The sequence below is a fragment of the Parasteatoda tepidariorum genome, chromosome 4, assembly GCF_982258835.1.
Source record: "Parasteatoda tepidariorum strain Cologne lab strain chromosome 4, Ptep-v5.0, whole genome shotgun sequence".
Lineage (NCBI taxonomy): Eukaryota > Metazoa > Arthropoda > Arachnida > Araneae > Theridiidae > Parasteatoda > Parasteatoda tepidariorum.
Genome location: NC_141758.1, coordinates 77,253,402 through 77,278,941, shown reverse-complemented (window position 1 = coordinate 77,278,941; position 25,540 = coordinate 77,253,402). Strand labels below are relative to the sequence as shown.

Here is a 25,540-nt window from a genome sequence, read left to right as displayed (position 1 = left end):
TTTTTTAAACGTAAATCTATATTTATTTAGTATATGTAAATAAAAAAAAGAATTTTTTGTTTACAAATTAAAAAAAAAAAGTAATGTACATCAAATAACATGAGTTTTTTTAAATATAAAGCTTTTTAACAAATTCTTGCATTAGTGAACAAAAAATCAGCTTCCTAATTTGCAAAATATTTCGTAAACAGGACAAAAACTCCAGAAAGAAATTATTAATTAGCCTACACTAGGTTGGTAAAATGACATAAAATAGAGGTAGTATAATAAAAACAAATATATTTACCCACAATCATGAACTAGTTATGTTAAAATGTGAATTTAATAACAAATAAAATGAATTACATTTCAATAATATATATTTTATAATTAACAATGTTTGATTTTTATCTAACAAAACCTATATAAGTTCATTTAATATCTACGGCAGGAAGACAATAACTATAATAAAATATCACCAACAATTATGGCAAATTATTGGTTTGGCTTCACAAGCAACTTAGTTTACTCATTTTAAATGCAAACAGTTATATCATTAAGTTGTAGTTCCCAAGAAACTAGGTATACTTCTTATAATTTGAAAATGTTTAAGGAGAAGTTTAAAATTACTTTGGTCCCAAAAAATTCATAGATTCATTTTTATTTTTAATACGATTAATTGATTATAAAATAATTATTCAGATAACTAATTATTTAGAAAATGTAACAAGGAAACTTTAAAAACATTTTCTGTAAAGTACATTTGTATGCATGGCATTAATGAATTCTTTCACATTGAATCTGTAATACATAACTGCATGTTTCACAACCGCTTTAGGTGCTTATCAATTACACAATAAACTTAGAAATGTTTTAAACAGTAATTGTCTTGATTTTAAAGATATTTTATAAAAATCTTTATTAATTTGATTATATTTAATAAACTTGATTAAATAAGTGAATATTAGTAAATGATTTAAAAAATTTCTTAAATTACTTTATTACTTGTTTAAATTACTTTAATTACATTACATTAAATTACATTCATAAGTTACTTTTAAAGATAAAAAAAGTTATAAATTTAAGAGAAATCTCAAACCACAATAAATATTTCATAAGGCAATGTGCAGAATAATTATATTTTAAAAAATTAATTAATAAAGAAATAACAGACACATACAATGATTTTAATAAAAGTTTAAAAAGTAAGCTTAAAATATAAATATTGATCAATCAGCAAATAACTTAAATTCACCTATTACATTAACAATAAATTATCTGCTTGAACTAAAAAGATAAATAAATTGTTTATCTTTAATTGTTAAAAAATTTACATCTAATTACGTTATAAAATCACAATAAACACCCATCATAGCAATATTACTTATCCAACAGAATTATCAACTACAATATTTTCATTTCCATTATCTTCAATCACACCTGTGCTTTCTGAGTTACCTATTAATGTATAATAAATAAACATTGTTATTAATATAAATAAATATTAAGACATGAAAAAAAAAATTCTGGACTTTTGAAAGTTTTTACTTTTCAGGGGTTTAACATTGTATTTCCTTTTACTTACCTTTGTAAAAAATATTTAAAATAAAATATTTAAAACAATACAGAAAGTATTACCAAAAGTTTAATAATTTCCTCAGAATTAATTTTCAGGTGAAATTTTTTTAACGGCAGGCACTGAACACACGTCCTTTGCCTTGGAAAATGCTGGGATTGCTGCTTTTTATCATTACCCGTGAACCTAAGTCACGGAGGCAAGCCCACATCACAATGCCACTGATACCCTCGTTCATAGGGTGAATCACATTCACTCATCACACAACACAGAAAAACATGCCCTGAGCAGGATTTGAACCTGCAGCCATTGGCTGTAGAGTCAGGCATGCTGACTGCTCGGCCACATGGCCGGCTTCATTCGTAATGTCCATTATTGGTTGGCCTAATTTAAATCATTTGAATTAATTAATAAGATCTTAATTAAGATTTAAATTGTGATTTAAATCATTTTTTTGAATAGAAAATATTCTTTAAACAATATTCTTTATGAATATATTATTGAGTTCTCCGTAAAGCAATTTTGTATTTTCCCAACAAAGCACTTAATTGTACTTTTTTGGAGCCAACTTCATACTCATTCGCATAATCATTTGATATTTTGAAAGCTGATATAGCAAGGTTTGCTTGTCAAAATGTTTCATTGATTCTATGCAGTAGCAATTGGTTGGTGCCCTTTCAAAGATAGTAAGTGAAAATCGGAATTTTCAGCATACTTTTCTTTTTTACTATTGAAAAAATAAAAATGCTATTCAAGAAAAAAAAATTATTTGATTTGTATAAAGAAAATATATTATTAGCGTTTTAACTGACTTTTAAAAGTTTGATCTGGCAACATTTCTATTAAGATGCTAGGCGATGCACCGTACTAATTTATGCTAATGAAAACACAATAAATTAATTTATGCAAACCAGCAAATAACTTGTGATAATGCTGAAACATTAAATTTATCGAATTCCACTGCTCATGATCTTTTTAAAATCCTAAGGTTCAATCTTAAAGCTGGCCATATGGATTTCTCAGGTTCTTACCGAGAGAAATTTGTGCTGCTGCAGCGACGTCAGTGATTTGCTTCTCAACCTCGTGAAAATTAACCAATTTCAAATACATTAACTCTAGGAATGAGAAATGAATTGTCTAGAACAATTTTGAAGGGGTCTACAAAATGCTTTAAGCAGTAAAAAGAGTACATTTGAAATAATTGTTTTCTTTTATTAATGTTTCGTTGATTTAAATTTAATATTTCTATTTAACTTTTTGATAATCTGTGGTTTTCAAAGCTAACCACAAAGTAAATAATTTTGACAGTTCTGGTGTTTTATTTTTAAAACAATTTCTAGCTCTACAAAGTGTGAAAAGAAAAATTGTGATAAAATAAAAAATTATAATTTAAATTAAAAAATTTGATTCCAATAAAAAAAATTATTCTCTTGGTTTTCTAAAACAAATTGTGATGTTTGAAAAACCTGCTTATTATAAATAATAAAAAATATACTTTAAAATAATTTAACGGTTGAAATTTTTTTTAAAAAACAAATTGTTACATTTTCCTAGTACAGTGCCCGCCGTTTATTAAAATCACTTTCGTTTTACGTTCTTTTCTTTATTAAGCGGCTGATTAAGAGGCGGAAAAAAATCCCATTATACTACCAATACCATTATACTACCTGAAATAATTACAACATTAATGCTTTATTTTGACTAATTTAATTATTTTCATATAGTAAAACCCTACATAAGAATAAATTTACAAAAGTTTTGCAAAAAACCGATCAATGGCGGCTTGAGTTGCAGTATTTTAAATTAACTTTTCAACATCTTTTAGAGTTTATAGAAGTTTTTATAGTTTTCAATATTCCTCCTCTTTGTTTTAAAGCTTGCCGCAATATATTAAGTGCTTTTCTGACTTCCATTGAAGATGGCACTGATGAGTTTATTTCATCTTCTGAGTCTGATTCCTCCATTTCTTGATTGGAAATAACTTTGCAATTTTTGATGTCTGTAACAATTTCAGAATCAGATTTTTCTCCTGATGTTTGCAGGTTATCGTCAACAGCTACGTAACGTGAAAAATTCTCGTCCTTTTCATTTTCTTCATTGCTGAGCATTTCTTCGAAACAGTTATCAGCCCCATCTCCATTGAAGCTTCACGTTGACTACATTTAAGAAGCTTATCATAGTTTTGCAACACTTCGAATTTATCTTTAAGACTCAAATCCTTCCTTTTCGGCATGATGATAAAATTTAACACCAAACGAACTTAAAAATGATATGTGCTCTAACTCTAACTATAATTTACTCAAACGGCTTAAATAATATGGAACATGCGCACAGGCAGCTTTTGGAAATCTATTCATGTTCTCTGTTAAGATACAAAAGAAACTTCTCTCCCTTCTATGGTTCATTCATTAAAAAGTAAAATAAGAATTCGACTCCTTGTTGAGTGAAATAAGTTTCTCCAAACTTCATTCAAGTCAAGGAATTAACATTGATAAATTGATTTCTATGAACTCGCCGCCTAACACCCACATTTTTCCTTAACTCTTACACAATGTATATCGCAGGAAAGTGATAACCACACCTGTTTCACAGGTTTGTGAGTAACTGTTGCCTTGTCTTAAAAAATCTTTAAACTTCGAAAAAATAAAATTTTATAAATAAGAATAAAAAAGGCTGAAATATTGCACTTTTGATTTATTATGCAGTCAAAATTTCGATTTTAAAAAGTGGCGGCATAGATTTTATTAAAGGATGTTTTTAACATGTATTAATATTGTAATGATTCGGTTCTTGCCGATTTGATGTTATAAAGTGGCTGATTTTATTATCAGGTGATTTTATTAACTGTATTTAGATGTATTGTATTTAGATGTTCATAAATAATAAAATTACATTTATTTTAAAATAGTCTAATGGTCCTTATAGAGGATTTACAAAAGTCATGATGTAAGAATTAGCTTTTTTAAAAATAGCCAAAAATAAGAACAGACTGATGATCTTTATAATTATTGATTTAGTGGTAAAAAAGGGCCTATTTCAACATCAGACATTTATACAGTTTTTAGCAGCATGAGAATTATGATTATAGAAAATAAATCAAGCATATAATTTTACTGCGATCATATAATTTTATATAATTTTACTGCGAAGCATATAATTTTACTCCCGAATTTTACTGCGATCGACGGCCAAACTCAAAATTACCTAATTTTTCCGCGAGTGCGAAAGTAAGTTTTTCTTTCAGCTTGAATTCCATCCCCTCTTATCAAACTACCATCTGCCTGAAGCGTAGCTGAACATGCTTTATTTTCCCCCCTCTTCAACGTTACCTCTTAACACTCCTATTTCACCTCTTCCTCTTCTTTCGTGTAGAGTTGAATGCAATGACGTCACATGTCGTTACCGAGTGTCGTCCGTTCAGGAGTGGGGAAACTCGTACTCTCGATAGTTGGAATTGATATTGTATCTTGCTGTTTTTATAGTTTTTAATGCGTATTTTTCCACGGTTGGCAACAAGCTCGTAAACTAGCAACGTGATATCAATTATTCGTTTAGTCTTCGTATATTTAAAAAAAAAAAAAAAATTTCAAGGATGTCTTAAGTCGAAACGGAAGTATGGATCAATTTCAACAAATCATGTACCAATGACTTTAGCAAAACTTAATTGCGGAGAGCTAAGTCTGCAACTCTTTTTTTCATGCATACAGTAGAGAACCATTTATCTGGTATCCAGATAATCCGGAAAAAAAATTTGCTCGGCTCTCCCGCCATTTTGAACTAAAACGATATGAAAAAAAAAAGCGGAAACTGGACTAATCCTTGAAGTTGAGTAGAGGAAAATGTGAGGAAGGGAAGAATTTTTTTCCCCGTTTACCCAGAGAAACGTCATTTCTTCCGCGACCTTGAAGATTTTAGATCTTCATTCTCTTTTAGGTCGTTAAACTCAAAGGAGTGGCATGATGATTTCGTTTGCTGTTTGATTTACGAGGGGGTGGGGAAAATGCATTGCACATGCATATCAGTGAACAGAAGATGAAAGAGAAAAATATATTTATCTATTTGACATCGATTAATAAAAATAAAATGTTTTTCTTTTGAATAAATTCTTATTCCTTGGAAGTGCGGTATCATTCGCAAGTTTTTCTTGATGTGGAATCACACCTGCTTTAATTAAAAATCGCGTTTTTATAAAAAAAAAAAAAAAAAAAAAAAAAAAAAAAAAAAAAGGAGAATTGTTTATTAATTTAAGCATACAATTATTTTATGAAGCAGATTGCAGTTTCGTTTTTCTGATTCCACTACGTTTTTCTTTCTTTTTTTTTTTTTTCATGATAAATTTTGCACTCAATAAAATTATTTGTATTACCAAATTTTTTCATTAATTTTTTTTTTTTTAAAGTCCGTTGATCTTGCCTTGTTCTAGGTTTTAATATTTATGCTAGTGCCGTTTTTTAACTATCGTTTCGGTTCGATAATTTTCAAGTGTTGTTTTTATTTAGATTAATAGGTTTTCCTTTTATTTTCGCCCTCCCCCCCATGAAATATATTGCGTTATTTAATCATTGGTTTTGTTTATTAGTTGATTTAGGAATCGTAATTATTTTTTAAACTTGTTTTTCTTGTCTAAACTTGCAAATTTTTTTATTCTTTTAAATTTTATTTTTCTACAATTTTTTTCCTTTTTAGATTTAGGAGTGCTTTTCTTTTTTTTCTTACTTTAAAATGTGTTTACATTTTTTCCTTGTAATTTGGGTTTGATAAAACATCGATTAACGACACTTTTTTGTCGATCCAGGAAACCGGGAAATTAAGACATCCGGGATAGCGATGGTCCCGAGCATCCCGGATAATTGGTTCTTTATTGTACAGACATTAGTATTTTTATACATTAGTATTGAATTGGTTTTTTAAAATAAAATAGTTATTCAATTTGTTTATTTTTTAAAAGTTTTAGTGCATTTTTATTACAGTGTCAAGGGTTTTTGAATAATGTTTTATTAAGGAAATGGTATTTATTTAAAGAGTATCTACCTAATATAGTTTTGTGTTGCTAAATCTATGTTTAATTATTTTATTTCCATTTAATATTTTTAAACAATTATTGCTCTATTAGTGTGTAAAATTTCTTGCATTCTTATATTTAATAAATTTTTTACTTAAAATTCCTTAGAAGTGCCAAATGTTGCATACCATGCACCTTTTTTTACCCCTCCTGAAATCTCCTGAATTCTTGTTAGGGAAACTCCTGAATGTTAATTTTGCTAGGTTGGCACGTCTGCAAGATCATAGCCTGTCTTCCACACAATATAAATAATTCATTTACTATTCATGTAAAATTGAAAAAAAACCTAGCTTTCAAATCATATTTCATGTATGAACTTGTGAATCCAAAATGGGTGTATGATGCAGCTTACAATCTCCATCAAATACCATTGTACCAATCCAAAAATGTTAATATTGATCTCGATCGGCTGTTCAATATCTATTCAGTCATCGAAAAAATTTACACAGAATGTGTCTGAGCTACATTTAAATATGTCTGCGAAATTGTGTAACCAGCAGTTCAGGAAAAACAGTTAAAGATGTCCAAAATGAAAACACAATAAAGTTTCTTTTCCAAAAAAAATTAACCATTTTGCCAATGGGCAACCTGTGATCACTGCAAATTTTCTTCATTTTTTAAAAAAAAATTTTTAGTTATGTTATAAAACTTAATTCATTTAACAATATTTAGTAGGAATCTATAAATATATATTATGCGTGATGTGCAAATAACACATTTTTAAAACTGTGCATGATCTATTTATTGCATTTATTATTTCTTATTCAAATTGACAAATTTTATTCATTTTCATAAAACAATACCACAAGTGCTTACAAGAGAACCCAAGGGATCAGCACTAATCAAATTCATTGGTTTTCTGTCGGTCATGAAATATAACCATATTATTTTCCAGATAGAAAACATTTTATTTTGCCAACCTTCAAAAAAAAAAGATGTAAGCTAAATATATTATTGATTTTTGAATTCCAATTGACGTCATCATCTTTTATTAGCCCCATTACCAGAATATTACAATTAAACAGCTGTCAAATTATAAAAGAATTTGAATTTTGTCAATGCAACATTTGTAGTCTTTGACTCAGTTCTAAAAATTTTATTTATTTATTGTAAAAAGTGTTTGCAGTGATAAAAAAAATGGTATAAAAATAATGATATAAAAAGAATTGGACAAATAACGGTATCTCCATTAAACTCAAGGTAAAAAAATAAATAAATAAATAATGTTCATAAAATAAGCAGCAATGCAAAAATCTTTGCCTGGGGCAAGTATTAAAAGAAACAAATTTATACACAAAAAAGTACTTTTTAAGATTCCACATATATTTTAAATCTTCTGAAAATATTTAAATCAACATTGCTTTCTGAAAATTTTAAACAGAATAAAAAATAACAAATAAATAAAAAATACCTAAGTTACATATAATTAATTATTATGAACAAGTTGCAAGCTTCAAATCTTACTTTTTGAATTAAAGGGTGGCCCAAAATTTATATAAGATTCAACTTAAATAGAACATTCATTGATTTAATATTGACAACAAAAAAATTTGACAGCTGGCAATCTAAGGTAAGTCAAAATGCAACACTACGAGAGAAAAAATGTGCTTTCATATTTCATTGATATTTCAAAAATCCAATTATTATATGATATATCTTCTACTCATGCACTCTCTTGTTTTGGCGATCAGAATTGACCCCTAAATTAAATGATTTAACACCATTATATTTCTTTCCATAGGTCTTTGTCAATAAGCCCACATCTACCTGTGCATTGATGAAGGAAATTCAACACTGCATCAAATAAATACAGCTCTATTTCTGCAAAATGGTCATGAGAAATTTCAACAAAAGAGTGCAGATGTGACAGCAAAAGCTAAGAAGACATTTGCTCAATACGCTATTTCATACATAAAACTACCCTATGTATGCATCTCATGCTTCAATCAAAAGAAAATATAATTGAGAAAAAAAATATTGTTTTTTTTTAAATTCAAATCTTGTGTAAATTTCAGGACATCCTTTGCATAGTTTTAAAAAAAAATCAACTAAATAATGTTATGTTGTTAGACTTACATTTTGTGTCAGATTCCTTTTCAGATTCAGAGCTTTTTTCAATCATTTGTTCTGTTTCTATTTCAGGATCTTTTTCTAATTCATCACCCAGGAACTCATCCAATGCAGAAGCATCTTCATCTAATTCAATATCCTCTAATGATACAGAGTTAGCGCTACTTTGACTAGAAACCCCTAAAAGAATTACAAATAAAATTTCAACAAACTTCAATATAATACAAAAGTCTACTGCAAATTTATAAAGCTACTGATTCAATTGTTTTTATAAATTCCAAAATATCTATATCATTAAAAATTGTCCATGTAATGGAATTTTAAAACAGTTAAAATAAGATTAGAATGAATAAGATTTTAAACTAGAATAGAAAAATGAAATGATAAATACTTTTTTAATTTAATAAATTTTCCTAAAACTATGGTATTGCTCAGCTCTTTAAACCATACACAACAAAAGTAACAAGACTTAACAGACAACAAGCAAAACTTATATCTATCATTAATGTTTAACTTCATTCATTCTAAAATAAACTGTCAAAAATTAATTGTGACAACTGGGTGCATAGCCAAATTTTTCAATAAAAAAATAAACACTTTTTAAGCACTCAAAAAAAATATTTTCAATCACTTTCCAACGAAAATGGTCATAACTAAGATGTGTGCAGTAATAAAAATTATTTCTTTCTATTGTTCAAAGTTCTAAATTTATAAACATAAAATCAACAAAATGCTAAAGCATTTTCAAAGACCTTACATAATCATGATAAAACAACTAGTTTCTGATGATAAATATTGCAGAGAAAATTGTGATAATCATGCTTTTTTTGTAATTTAGGATAACAGAGTAAAGAAAAAACTCATTTTGAAAAATAGAAAATTAAGCACCTTTTACAAACCCCCAATAAAAATAAAATTTTTACGGGTTTTTGAAAAAAGTAAATCAAAATTAAGCACCTTTTAACACTTTTTAAAAATGCTTTGCACCCTGGACAGTGAAACAGTAATTTTTATTAAATCAAAAAATTTTAAATTTGCATAAAAAGAGCAATCTACATGCAAAAAATATGTACATAACACTTGAAAAACTGTTTATTAAATTACAGTAAAAGATCTTTGGATAACAAACCTTAAAATGCCGGAATATTGCCCGTTATAGAAATAAGTGTTATATATATCTTTTCACACATCATTTAACTTATTTACTAAAACATGGCAATATTAGTCTGGAATAGACTCTTAAAATATTTTAAATTAATTTCGAAAAACAAATATATTAACACCAAAATATACACTTAAATATTCATTATTTGCAAGAAAATTTACTTTCTCTGGAGCATTAGAGCTAATAACAAACAAATTTATCAATATTGGTTTGCTAGATTCTTGAAATTCTAACCTCTTCGTAAATAATTAAATAAATAATGTAAAAAGTCCTAACAGTTTAAATAATTAATTTATAGCTACACAAATTTCTTAATTGAGTTAAGAAATTTCTGAGTTAAAGTGGTTTATGAAGAATTGTCTTTATAGAATTGTGTTATACATATCTTCTGCTGTAAAGGTTTTTAAATTAATTAAACCTGTAGGAAACAGATATTAAACAATTTGCATTCATATTTACTAAAAACATTTTTCACAAAACAATTATTTCATTGTAATTGAACATTATGTGTGAGAAGAAGTTAGGCTTAATACAGACATTAGAAAAGTACAAGGAATTTTTAAATATGAGTAGAGGAATTGGTAGTGGAAATGTCAGACTCCAACTCTCACAAAAATTGGATTAATAATTCCACCTAATCTCAGGAAAAATTAATATTAAGTAATATTTTTACTCCTTATGTACAATTTAGGCAAAAGGCACTTCTTAAAATTACATTTTGTATTATAACATAACATTTGAAAAAATACAATTTTAAAAATTTTTTTTACAAAATAGTAAAATTGTGCAAAACCATTATAAGAAAATAAATACCTCACAAGCACACTTGCTCACACATAAATGTTTTACAAAAAAAAATTGTTGGTGAACATTTGTAAAATAGGAAAACTGTTATAAATGATACATTAAATTCATTGTATATTCTTGAATTAACTTAGTAACTTAGCTAAATAAATTTTGTTTTTGAATTATAAATTATAAATTAATTATTTTTCATTTCTTCAATAATTCATTTCTTATTATTTTTCAATAGTTTCGATGATTTTATGTGTTCTTTTGCAATAATAAATCTGCTTAAAATAGGCTCAAAAACATTCAAAGAAAATTAATTAAGTTTGTGATAAGTAATAATATAAATAGTTGTCATAATATTCATAAATAGTAGTTTAATGCATTAAATAGTATTAATGGAAATTCACGAATAATATTTTCTTATTTTTTTTCTTTTTGTTAAGGTACATAATAGTTAAAAGAAGAACCAATGTTAACAAAATGTTATTCCATATGTTTACATACAAGTCACATATGAGTTTGATTTATTTAGTGAAATAACAAGCAAAATCCTTAAATTTAGTTGTTAATCTTTAAACAGTTGAAAATATTTTACAGGTTTATACATGCTACAAAATCTACAGTCTATTTCTTTTTTTTTTTGGATAAGTATAAAATAAAATATTCATTCATTTGTAACTTGGATGAAAATATGAATGGAGAGCACTAATTAAATGAAAAAAATATATACTAACTTTTTCTTAATTCCCTAATACCATGTGTTTTGTATTGTTGAATTTCTTCCTCAAAAGCTTCTTGGAATGTGTTTTGCCTTTCCCTTAAAACAGCACTCTGTTTCTTTTCATGTTGAAACACTTTATGAGCATGTTCCTCGCCTAACTTAGCTAAAAGCAAAGAAGAAGAAACAATTGAGGTTAACTTGATCGAAAATTTGGAGCATTTAAACAAGAATTTGTTTTACAAAATAATAGTGTATTGAACAATTAAAATAACTATACAGTTTTTTTAATCAGAAATAAATATTTTATTTACATTAAAAGCTTTCAGTAGTGACTATGATAAAGTTAAAATACACTAAGCCCTGTTTCTCCTATCATAAAAAATGATACAATATCATAAATCAGTAATAATCATTGGTATTGTTTTAATTTTTTGTTTAATTGGGTTTTTTTCCTAGCAGCCATATTTCAGACAAGTCACAACAGTAATTAGGTAATATTAGCTTCTTTCTTTTTTCAAACCACTTAATACATTCGGTCAATATGTTTTTGATATCTCCAAGAGTTACACAACTTCAATCACGAGTTAAACTCAGTGATATTGCTTTCAGTTAGGTCAGGGGCTTATCTCATAATTACCAAGCAGTACTACTGAAATGCTGTTGGAATCATCAATTTAGTACACACAGTACAGATTCATCCTCGTCAAGCTATCCATGATAATAGTAAATTAACCAATTTAGGAAGGTTTATCAGAAGTAATTTCTATGCTAAGATTTTAGAGGTCATTGAAATAAAACTTTATACATTATCATTAGTTTCATCATCCACTTTTTCCCATTCATGTTTGTTTAATCAAAGAATTCAACAGCCTTTTTATCAAAGTTTCCAAGACTACTGAAGGTCTCAGCTAAATTGAATAGAAAACATGCAATATATGTATATGCTAGGGTTAAAGTAATAAATTTGGTTATTATTAATACTGACGGGAGAATATTAATAATAACCACTTCTTTTGGTCAAAGTGAGAAATATCGGAAAATATTATTTAACCAGTTATTATTCATAAGAACCATTGAATTTTCGTCAATGTGATTAAACGGTTTACATAGCATTGGGAAAAAAGGGCACCGCATTACATATGCGATACGGTTAAAGTGATAATTCTGGTTAATACTACAAACCGATCAAAATTAATAATAACTGGTTCTTTTTGGTCATAGTGAGAAATAAAAAGGGGAAATTTCCATATCGTGATCTGTGGTAGAATAATCACCAAGTCTTAGCAACTTCAGTGGCCTGTGGAACCTAAACTATAAAAAAAAAACTCACAGAAAGGGACCAACTTGAAGGGTATAACTTGTAGCCACCCCCGGGCAAACATCTACATGTTTTTTTTTCTAATTTTCCATTTTAAAATCAATTTGGCGCCTCGGCGATTGTAGTTGGCGTGGCAGATCACGATACAGAAATATTCCCAATAAAAACGCTAAAGAATTATATTGACCAAACTTCACTGGCTATTATTAATAATAAACCCGTCAATGTGATAAATTATTCACTTTAACCGGCTCATTTGGTTATTATTAATATTGATCGGTTAGTATTAATAACGACTGTCTATTCATATTGACGGTAACATAAAAATAATCCCTTCCATTTTTAATAACAGACGTTAATAAATACTTTTTGATGTAACCTATTTAATGCATTCAGTTGCCTCATGATCAATGAGTTGTAATAATGATTAAACGTGTGCTGAAACATTTTTAATGCACATGAAAAAGAATATTGGATAATCAATAGCTGTGCAATCAAGGATCAAATAATGGGGGTTTCCATTACAAATTCTGAACACTGTTTTTGAACATTGCGCGTGCAAATTGTCAACAATCATTCTAGCTTCATTTTAGTTAACTAGAAGTTAAGTATGAGTTAAAAAGACTTGCAGATTTTGCACTTGCACTTCGTCAAATATTAAGAACATTTTAAATATTAAGATATTTGCAAAGGCTTGCATTGTGTCATATATTAAGAACACAACGAATTCCAAATAAGTATCTCATAAGTACCCCATAAATATCTTGAGTTTTGGAACCAGCGCTTAACTAACAAAGTTAACAAACGAAAAGTTACTTATGAAATCATCCTATTCTTTATTCCTAGATTTGGCAAAAGAATTTATCTTTGGCTAGTATTTCTTTACAACAAAGACCAGTTAGTTCTATGTTAAATGATAAGAATTTAACTCAAAATTATGACTATAGAATCACAAAACAATATTATCAAAAAAGGTACAGAACAAAATACTAATTGATAATAAGGAATAGTGTTTTCACTTGTATATGTACTAGAAATTTAAATATCACTATGAATACCTTTCATATCTTCAAAGTCTGACAATTTCTTTTCTTTGTACATTGCCAGCTGAAATCTATGATCAAGTTGTCTTTCTTGAAGTTCCGAAATTTCAATAACATCTTCTAAATTTACAAGAGCATCTTCAACTTCCTCAAAAACTCCTTCAAGTTCACCTAAGCAATTCAATTGTAAATATCAGAAATATAAAAAATTTAAAATAATATAAAACGAAATATAAAAACGAAATTTATTTGTTTCCCTTTTGCAAATCACTAATAAATTTGAATGCCTTGAAAATTTCTTTTCGGTAATTCGTAGCTGGCCTTGTAACACAAATTATGAATTGTATTTTATCCACATTTTATGCATCAAAAGACAACATTTTAATGTTTGAGTAAAAATTTATAAGTACTTTAACAAGAAAGTAACTAATCCAATCATTTTTTTTTTCAATTTTTCTTTTCTTATTATTTGTGTATTTAGTTACAAAGAGTTTTCAGCAATTATTTTATGTTCTATATATTATTTTTTGTTCTTCTATATTTTTCCAGAATTAAAATTATAGATTTCAAATTTTTTTCATACAATTTTCTACCCAGCAAGAAAGTTGCTAATTTCTAATTACTCTAGAGCAGAGATTCCAAAGCCTATGCCTCATACATCATGATGTCTGTCAATGGCGAATGTGCAATCCCTATATCGAATATTTCATTTTTAAATAAAATACTATGTAAAATTATAAATTTTAACAATAAATTACCCTTGAAAAAATAAATGCTGCCTGCTGTCTGCCCAGTATATGCTTTAAGATACAAAAAATTTTGGGGGTCTGTCCTAGAGGAAAGATTTTTTAAATTCCCTAGACAGATCTACGAACCTCAAAATCACTCACTAATTGCTTACAAAATATACATATATGTGTGTGTGTATAAATAAATAATTAATTACAAATAAAACTTGTTAAGTTCTGAATTTGAACAAATGCATAGTTTTGCAACAATAATAATAATAAAAGAAATTAAAATAAAATTAGTGGAATTAAGAACTTAGCGAAGAACTTTAAGAACTGATATACTTTAAATCAAACACTTAATTCTTTACAAATAACAAGGCCCTTTTTAGGAGAAATTTGTGTCTGTTAGAAGACTTTTCACAAATTATCTTACCATAAAAATGGATCCTGGGAAAACTATTTTGCCATGGAAATTTACCCTATACAATTTATTTTAGCACAAAAATTGACCATTCAGAAAATATTTTATCTTAAAAACGAAAACATGCAAACGTTTTTTTTTTTAATTTTTCTTCATTCCAGAATTGAACTCACCACAAAAATTCACAAAAAAAGGAATTGATGACCTTTTTAATAAAGTAAAAATGAAAACTCTTTCAACTAATTTTTACTTCAAAAAAAAAAAAAAAAGACCTTATTTTAACATTTTCACAAAAACTGAATCTAGGTAGAAAGAAAGTGATTCCATGGTAATTTTAGATTTAGAAAATTATCAGTAAAATTTTCACAAATTCGCAAAAGTAGGATCTTTTACAAAAAGTCTGCAGATAGTCTTCGAATTTTTTTTTTCCAGAACCACAAAACAGCACTCTATTTTCATAAAACTAGTGATTATGTTTAAATGCTATAGCACATCGAATATGCCAAAAATTGTAGAGGGTATGTGAAAAATAAGTTACCATGCATTCCCTGGAATGCATAATTCTCCAACATGGAACAAAAATTGAGAAAGCAGGATTACAATGAAACTTGTTTATTTATACACATAAAAAAATTTCCTTTTTATTAGCAGCTAAAGGAAATTAGAATAATTTTGAGTGTACATCATCGCTTTTCCTTGATGCAGGCGCCCTGAGGCAGAATTTTTTCGGGATTTCTGCGACAAACTTCCCTAGCATTAATATTTTAAGATACTTTTAATTGTAACAATTACTAATTTAAAGTAACGTTTTGTCTACAGAAGAAAATATAGAGTAAAATGTATGAAAAATTCCAATTGTGAGAGTAATATTATTTTAATTCTAATATTATAGGCGATTTCTCGCATTTTGTATTCGGAAAAATGAACTAATTATTTTCTCTTTCGAATTTTGTGAATCAGTACAAAAATTCAAATTCGTAAATAAACTAAACAATAATAAATTAAAATTGTACATAAATTAATTAATTGTAAAATCCATGCAGTAACTAAAAAATAAAGATTGACGTCAAAATCAAGCGAATAAGACACTTTAAAAAAGAAGAGATACTTAAACAGGGTGTGTAGCGTTTGTAAAAAGTACTTAAAGGTGCTTTTTGGGGGATTTGGTTTTTAAAAGCTTTTAAAGGTGCTTTTTTCAGCAGGCGTTTTTAAAAAGTGCTTTTTTCCGAAATTTTTTTTTGTCTCCCTTCAGTGATATCTGGTGGATCCCATGCATATTTGCATGCATATATACACGAAAAATGGGGAGTTTGCTACGTAATCATTCATGCGGACTTCATGTCGTACCCACATTATGACTTGTGCATACACGCACACTTTAAACCGAAACCCGAGAGCTCCAATTCGGATAGAGAATATCAGATCCTTATGAAATGTTTTTCTTTTTAATTTATTTTAATTTTGTTCTTGCTTATTTTATTTTACTTCTGACACTTTTTTTGACGTAGGGGGTAAGGGTACTTTTGTTCTGAGTTCAGGGTCAAGTTGAATTCACTCGGTGATGTGAGAAAGTATTGATTGTTTAGATTTACGCCCGTTTCTTTTTGGGGTTTTTTTAACGCTAAAACTGTTTCTAAAAAGTTTTTGTTTTTCAATAATATCATTGATTGAATATGAATTTTTTGAGTGCTTGAAAATTTTTGTAAAGTGCTTGAAAAGTTCTTAAAAAGTGCTTATTTTTGATTCAAAGATTTTGATGCACCCTGTTAAATAAGAAAAAAAAATGAAGGAGAATTCTTAAAAGAAAAAATAATGAAAGAAGGAACATCATTTCTGGATCGAACTATCTTTTAAACTTTCGAGATTTCTGAATTTTTTTGTTTTATATTATTAATTTGAAATTCTAGCTGAAGCCAGTCATTACCAATTTTTTTTTTTAAAAATCCCAAATGAGTATAGAAAAATCATCTTTATTTCTTTCCTCCTCTCTGATGTGCAAGAAATAAATCTTTAAAAAAAAATTCTGCAGAAAAAAAAACATTTTTCGAAAAATTATGCAGAAATGAAAACCAAAATTTTTCCCGTCCCAAATGAAAAATCTTTCTGCAAAAACTCGGCAACGTTCTGAGACAATGTCACCGTGTTGCCTCAATTCTGCCACAGGGTGAAAGTTTTTAATCAGTCCTAATTAAAAGCCTTGATTGTTCAAATATCTCTCTTTTTTTTTGCTTTAAAATTCATTGTATTGTTCTCCAATGTATAGAATTATTGTTAATGTGCAGATTAATAGATGGATAAAGAGGTAAAGAATTCATGTTTTGATCTCAGTAAAAAGGGACACAGAAATTCAGAAGTTCTGGTTTCCAAAGTCAAGTGGAATCACTGAAAACTAGTAGCAGATTTATGACAAAAACAGGATTTTCACAAGCCAGGAATGATTTCTGACTATGAAACTTCCTTATCAAAATCTGATTCTAATTTTTAAGAAAAAGGGACTTTCATAAAACAAAAATTTATTATGTTTCTGTAAGTGCTTAGTTATTTAAGAAGATAAAACAAATATTTTTTGACTAACTCATAAGTTTTTACTTTTTAACATCAAATACACATATAACTAGTCCTTTTGAAAATAATTTTACATGCTGATAATAAAGTATACCTATATCATCAGAAAAATCACTAAAATATGAATCTTATTAAAAATGTAATAACAAATAAACAATGGAATCAAAAGTATTTTAAAATGTTCAACATAATTTACTAGAAGTTAAAAAATTTTATTTAAAGAGCCATAAGCTTTAATCTCATCTTAAAAAATGTCAAATGCCAGAAACTCGAATTAAAGTTTAGAAATAAGGTGAAAAATAAAATGATTCAAAGCCATTTTTCATATAAACATTGTAACAAACCTATTTTCCCCATCAGCTCTAAAATACCAGTTTGCAATTGTGGCAAGGCAACGAGTTGGTTATTTAGTTGTTTAATAGCAGTCAAACGTTCAGTACAGAAGGAATGAAGATTTCCAATTAACATATCTGCCTCCTATATTAAATATACCAAACACATGCATCATAAATATAAAATAATTTTTAGTAAACATGAAAATCAATTGAATTTTAACATGGAAAAGTTACTTTAAAAAAAACACCAAAAGTTAAAGCAACTTTGTGTGTAAGCTTAAAAATAAACAAAGCAAAGGATAAAATTACAAATAAATAAAGTTAAAGCACTGAGTAAAATTCCAAGCACACAAAGCAAAAGAAAGGATATTATATCAAAAATTATAGATATTGAAAGACAGAATACTAAACTAAAAAGTATAGATATTGAAAGAAAGAATATTAAATTAAAAAGTACAGATATTGAAAAATTTCTGAAAATAAATCTCTGAAGAAGTATTAAGAAAGCTAAAAATACAAATTGGAAAAAATAACCTTACAATGTATAGAAAAGTGAAAAAAATTGTAAACTTTTATTTTATAGTATAAATACAAAAATTAAAAATCAAGGAATATGTTATTTTATTTTTATGCACACATTGTGCTATGTTTAGATTCTTGACCATCACTGAGTGGGTGACAAACTGACATATACATCACCATCTTGATGAAACAAATTTTACTCACGTAGGATCTAATTCACCATGCCGATCCCATAATTTTTACCTTTTCGATGAATATAATTAAGGTTATTAATTATAATTCTCTCTTGCTGTATTCCCTGTGATTTTCACACGAAACATAAAAATTTTCCCAACCTGTGATATATGGTTTTTTCCATCTATTTAACAGTGCAATCAGCTCCACCTGTTTAACTGTGTAATTTTTGGCTTTTCAGTGATATTTAATTCTTTATTTACATTTGAGTTAACAGATGGCGCTAATTGTCTATTTCTGCAAAATATTCAAGCATAGTTTACAACACTTTGCACAATCTTTTCAAATTCTACTGCTTGTTGCTAAAAAATAGAAACTGGCAAAAAAATTGATGCAAAGATCAGGAGGTAGGGCCTTGTTTTAAAGTTTATCATACTAAACTTCATTTTAAACAATGCTAAGTATTTTGAATATTTTCATTAGTATATACCTTATACAATTGTATTTTGCAAGTTTTGTGTTATACAAGTTTTTTGTTTTTATACAAAACTCTTTGCCTAAATTTCAACTTTCCCACAACTTTTTTTTTTCCAAATTTTTTATATCTTATTATTAAAAAAAACTCTTAATTTTTTTTTTTTTTTCACATTTTAACACTAAAATATATCTAGATATGAAAGATGAAATAAATAAACATGTAACTTTGTAAAGTATTTTGGAAGAAAAAAATTTGCAGCAATGAAGTGATAAAATCATTCTGATGGGGTCAAACTGAATAAAACACATCCCCTTCTTTACACATAACATAAACAGCCAAGAAATAATTGAGTTTACAGAATTTTTAAATTAGCAAATATGCACAGCAAAAAAAATTTCATTAATACAGTTCTGTTGCCATCAAGGTTAGAGATAAAGTTTTTATTTAAAGAAAAATATTTATTTAAAAGAGTTTCATAAAATTTTGAGGAAAAATATTGACTAATAAATGAATTTGTGAATAAAAAAATTACTTTAATTTCAGATTGTAAGAAAAATACAAGTAAAAGTATTAACTTTAATTAAAACTTTATTAAAAGTAACAAAGAATAAGTATATGCACACACATTTTTACTTTTGTTACTAGTAATGAAAGTAAGATTGTACTGAAAAATTCCTAAAACAAAACAGTAATACAAGTACAAGTAATTTTTAAAAAAATCCGCTAATAAGCTATAGATGTCAAATTAACATCATTCATATAATTAAACAGTGATAACCCATTTGTGTTGTTTAATTAATACATAATTTGACAACATTCACATACATAAACAATGATAACACTTATTTATAGTTCAAGTTGAATATTTTGAAATTTCCTGTACAAAGTAATTAATGTAATTAAACAGTATTATGAAAGCGAGTTAAATGGAAAAAAAACATACATATAAGGAGAAAAGATCACTATAAATTTCAAGACTATATAGAATTATGTGAGGAGTTCAAAGTGAAAATACTGTATTGACATGCAGCCATGCACAAGGTAAAGAAATGGAACAGTATTAGAAATTGAATTTGATGCAATAAAGAAAAAAAGGAAACAAAGAAAATAAAAGGAGAAAAATTACTACATGCTTCAAAATAATATTAAATTATATGTAGAGTTTAATGGTAAAACGTATAATATAAGGAATCATAATAAAAACAAAAAATATCAAAAAACAAAACTAAATGTTTTTCGCGCTTTTCTAAAAATAAATGTAGGAGAGAAACATTTCCTACCTCTGCCTTAAAAGCACTGTCAGTGTCATTTTTATGGAGCTCTGACCACTGTTCTTGGTAACTGTTAAAATAAAAATTAAAATAAGCAGATGAAAACAACACATTATGGAATTATCAAATATTAAATAAAATTTATGAAGAAATATGTATGCATCAATAATTATTTTTAATCTTTGGATTTTGCAACATATTTCTAAAAGTAATCGCATAAGCATTTTAAAATATTGCATGAACATTGAAAAAAATTTTCCAATTAATTGAAATCAATGATAATTTTATCCAAAGAAAAAGAAATATACATAAATTATTTTTAATTTATGTATTAATTCAATAATGATTTATTGTTTTTGATCATTTAATCTAATACTAATTGAAAACATTTGAATTTACACCGTATTGGCCGATTCAAAGTTACATCCTCGCAAACAATTTTGATTTTACTAAGTCATTTTCTTGGTTCAAAAATGCCACTTGTGTTGGCATCATGAAAACTGGATTAATGAAAAAAATTAAGCGTAAAAATGACTCCTACTGACATAATTATTGGTAAAAACAAATTTACCAATTATGAATGATAGTCTATGAATAATATGGTCAATAGAAAATATGATCTTAAAGTCATTATACTTTTTGTTTAAGTTTGCTTTTAATTTTATATCATTAAATTAGTTTACTTAGTATTACTTAATAAAATGAGAGGTTTGTTTAAGATGCTTAGTTTTTTCTACAAGAACTTTTTTTTTCCAATTTAACTTTTAACTCTAAAACTAAATCATTGATAGCATCGTCTTTAGTGCACTCTAACTATGAAATGAAGTTTTCAATCTCATGAAAAAGGAAAATTTGGAAAATAATAAAGGGATATAAGATGTCTCCTTACGAGAGCTTTTTTCTTTCTCCTTACTTGGTTAAATATTTCCCATAAATAATGATGAGTAAAGGCACTAGAAAAGTATAAAAATCATTCTTACTGATGAAGTAAGTCTCCTCCTGCATTTTGTGAAACACCTTTAAAATTCTGTTTTTTAGTTCTAGAATAAAATACAATGCATTAAAAATACAATGCATTAAATAGTAAATCATAGATAACACTTTTAAACTTTAAATGGTAAATCATAGGTAACACATGAAAGTTTTATGATAAAAAGTTATCAATAAAATAAAAAAATAAAACTAAGAATAAAAAAAGAAATAATTTTAGGTTGATAATATTTTAAGTCTTTGTATCATAAAAAATTCAATCTATTGATGCAAATTAAATCAAAACAAGTAAAGACTACAAAAAAATAATGATTATGATTACATGGTGTTATAAATTTAAAAAAGCTAAGCTCAAAAATTTTAACCAAAAATACAATGATAAAATACATTTTAATGCTACTTTACAATAAAGATACTACAATAAACAGCACCGAAAATTGAACATTAAATAAAGGTTTAAATCTGGCTCCTAATAAGATAAACATCAAAATTCTCAGATAAAATTAAACACTCATCAGTAACAATTTTTAAGAATTAAATAATGAAATTTCAAGTTGGCGAGAAAGGATTTAAAGAACAAAAAATTCTTTTAAGAAGTGCAATGCAAAAGGAAAGATTAATTTTTTTTCGAAAAATCTGAAAGATCAATTACTTAACTGCATAAATACATTGCTATAAATTTTGAAGAAAAAAAATCTGATGGGAGTTTAAGTATTAAATTATATTTTCCTAATTTTGATTGGGCAATGACAGTGTATTTAATGTTTTTAGTTTATTTAAGAAAATTAAATATGGATGAATAAAAGCATATTATGCATCAATAAATTAACTGGTTAAAAAATTATAACAATATAATTAGTTTCTATCCATTACTATTATTAATTCAAATATTACTAGAATATTGAAGTTAGAAAAAGACATAGAATTTCGTAAAGCTGTATCAAACCAAAACAGCAGTATTAATAACATAAATAATTATAATAAATAATATAAATTATTTTATAACTAACAACTTCCTCGTATATTAATACATACTTAGAGAGCTGGACATCTCCTGTAGCTAAGTTCCTGAAACTAGAAAAAATAAAATGGATGATATAAATTCAAAGAATGCAAACAAATTAAATTTATTATAGCTTAAGTTTCTGAAACTAGAAAAAATAAAAAGGATGATATAAATTCAAAGAATGCAAACAAATTAAATTTATTATAGCTTAAAAACAACATTTTTAAACTACTTTATACAATTTGTCACCAACCTGTGTAGCAAAAAAAAAACATACCTTATTACTCAAAAACAATTGAGCTTTTAAAAAGTGGTTTTGACAAATCTCTTTAATTAATTAATGGTTAATCAAAAACTATGAATCACAAGTAGAAAATTGAAATTACCTATTAAATTTCATTTGATTAAATTAACTTCATAAAAATCTAATTGTTAGAACTCATTTTAATAAAGTTAGAATATATAGTATTAATTAGGTCTGAAGCATTATTAAAGAGCTGTATAAACCGGTTAATTATAATTTTAAGATGTGAAACATAATTTAGAATATTATGAACAAGACGCTCAATAAATTATGAATTTTATTGATAAAATTTTAAGAAATTAAGTTTTTTTTTTAAATTATTTTTTTTATTCATTGTTCATTTCATTATTTACCAGTTATTCCCATTCAAAAACTAGTATAACTAATTTGATTTTCTAATAATAATAAGATTAATAGTAGTTAAATGAGAATAATTTGCCAATTATTTTTAAAAATGACTTTAAAATTACAATTGCATTATCGTTAGACATGTGTTAAGTCTTTCAATGTTGGATAAAAATAAATGCCATATTTTAATTTCGTTAACATTATTCAATATTTTTAAATTTAAAAATATGAATAAATAAACCCTATGAAAACTTAAGCTTTTTAAGGGTTTATATATATATATATATATATATATATATATATATATATATATATATATATATATATATATATATATATATATATTTGTATATATATATATATATATAAAAATACCTGAAATTTTTAAGCAATGTGTTTTATGCAAAACAAACTTGTTTAAGATATTTTCTCTAAATTTATACAATTTTTCACAACTTCCAATGCATACTGAGATAAGGGAAGCAAAACATCATTCAATAAATCAAGACTCAACTGAAAAATATGAAAATGGAGACTGATCCGAAAAAATTATTCAAATCTGAGTAACTATGTGTTAATCATAAGTATTGTAAAAAAAATCTCGAAATCATAAATATTTGAGTATTTTAATACATCCAGTATTTAAATATTACACATAATGTGTTTATTTATCTTAATAAACATTCATTCAAGACAATTATCTACCAAATAAAAACTTAGCAACGTTACATAAAATAGTTTCGAATGTCTATTTAGCTTTTAAAAAAATAGAGACAAATAATATACAAATAAATAAAAAAAAAACTATTTCATAAAACTACTTTAATCGAATATTATTTATGATAGAAACCCAAAACTTCAGTAAAGAAATTCAATTTAGAATATTTCAAATAGTTAACTAGTTGCTTACACATAAACCGAAATAACAAACTAGTTTTAAAGGGATTGTTTAAAAACTATTCAGCTCAAAATAACATTTACTTCATATCAGTTTGTCTATACATGATTTTAAAGAAGTTCTGTTAAAATTTAATTTGAACTGAAATCATAATACCGAACTTAATAACAATCAAAATATTTACCTAGTAGACAAATCGTGCTGTACATTTAGTATTTTATCTCTTAAATTTTCCAACATTATTTGTTTCAAATTTCAAAAAATTATATTTCGTTTATACAGGAAATATAGAAGATGAGGAAAAGAATGCAAAAGCAAATTTAATAATCCATTATTAGATTTTTTAATTCCAAAACTAAAAAAATCACAGGGACGACATGACAAACGTATACAATGTCTTGATTTCACTTCAGTTGATTTTTAGTGAAAATAAAAAATCTTGTGATTATATGTCTTCTTTTCGCTGCTTAAGATGACGAAATTTCAATGCAGATATACCATTCTTGATTGGCTCTTAAAAAACTTAAGATTGCCAGCTGGTGGTAATCAGATGAAGCAATAAGAGAGATCATTGCGGTTGCAGAGCAGAATCCTCTGCCCATGGCAACATATCGAATTCTTTCACCATTGGCAAGTAAAGTACATTAGTTTCCATCATAGTACGTAGTAGTACATTACTTATGTACTCAAAGGAGTACATTGGTTTCGATCTTGATTTTCAAACAGATAAAAACCTTTTAAGTTAGACTACTACAAGGAATTCGATACACGAAACTGCCTTAAACATACTAAAGTAAAGCGTCTCGGAAATTTTCGAAAATATTTTGGCAATTAATTGCGCAAAATATTATGGAAGGGATACTTTGTGATACATTTGCATACAACTGAGCAGCGGAGAAGTGGGAAAAGATGAGGATCAAACATGGAACCAGTCTTCTCTTCAGATGGCGTATTCGAATGTGGCGAAAACACATATAAAATAACAGGCAACAAAACATAAAAGTGCACTTAAAATAACAGGCTTATAATCTTAGTTTTTATTACTATTTATTGATTAATGATGATAGAAACATAAGGTTCTATAAAAAAAATCAAATCCAAAATATGATTACTAAATAAACAAACAGTGTTTCGCAGGTGATTGATTTATCTTTTCCATTCATTTATACCTTAAGGTTCCATTCATTTATAAAGCGGTTTCGTTTCTTTAAGTTTATTTTTAAGTTCATTTTTCAAATTCAAATTTTATGACATTAATTGTTTTAATATAAAATTTTCAATTCATTGCTGGGAAAAAATATACTTTAAAATGTTCGTCCATTCGCACTATATTTTATTATATCTTGCACTAAAAATTTTTATTTGCAATTAAATTCATAATGATAATTAAAAGATTCAATTATTAAACTTTTAACAGTATAAATTGAATAATTTCTGCTGAGAGATAATTAATTCAGCTTGATTTTGAACTATATATATAGATAATTATAATTAAGCTTAATTAGAAATAGAACACAGATTTTTCCTATTTGTTATATGATTTTTCTTTATTTTACTCCAGTTTTATTGTTGGTTAGGAATAATAAACTATGTAAATAATTAAAAAAGTTTGGATGGACAACTGTTTACAGATGATGGTGATGCCGTCAAAAACTTAGTAAAATTGGCCGTAAAACTTCTGTGTTACTACTTTCAATTTATTTTTACGCCTAAGGTTGAAAACGAGTGGCATTCAATGTTATTATACTTATAGTGTCTACAATATAACACG

General features: G+C 26.5%; 1 protein-coding gene across 1 annotated transcript; it reads right to left on the bottom strand.

Annotated features, from left to right (window-relative positions):
* Positions 1-636: 636 nt before the first annotated feature.
* Positions 637-24,177, bottom strand: Dysb (dystrobrevin binding protein dysbindin). The gene is made up of 9 exons (XM_087161393.1): positions 23,954-24,177; positions 22,249-22,287; positions 21,204-21,263; positions 20,233-20,293; positions 17,788-17,920; positions 13,742-13,897; positions 11,379-11,528; positions 8,694-8,867; positions 637-1,437 (listed from the first exon to the last, which is right to left on the bottom strand). The coding sequence occupies exons 1-9, from the start codon at positions 24,007-24,009 to the stop codon at positions 1,364-1,366; spliced, it is 903 nt and encodes a 300-aa protein (XP_087017519.1). The 5' UTR covers positions 24,010-24,177; the 3' UTR covers positions 637-1,363.
* Positions 24,178-25,540: the final 1,363 nt, after the last annotated feature.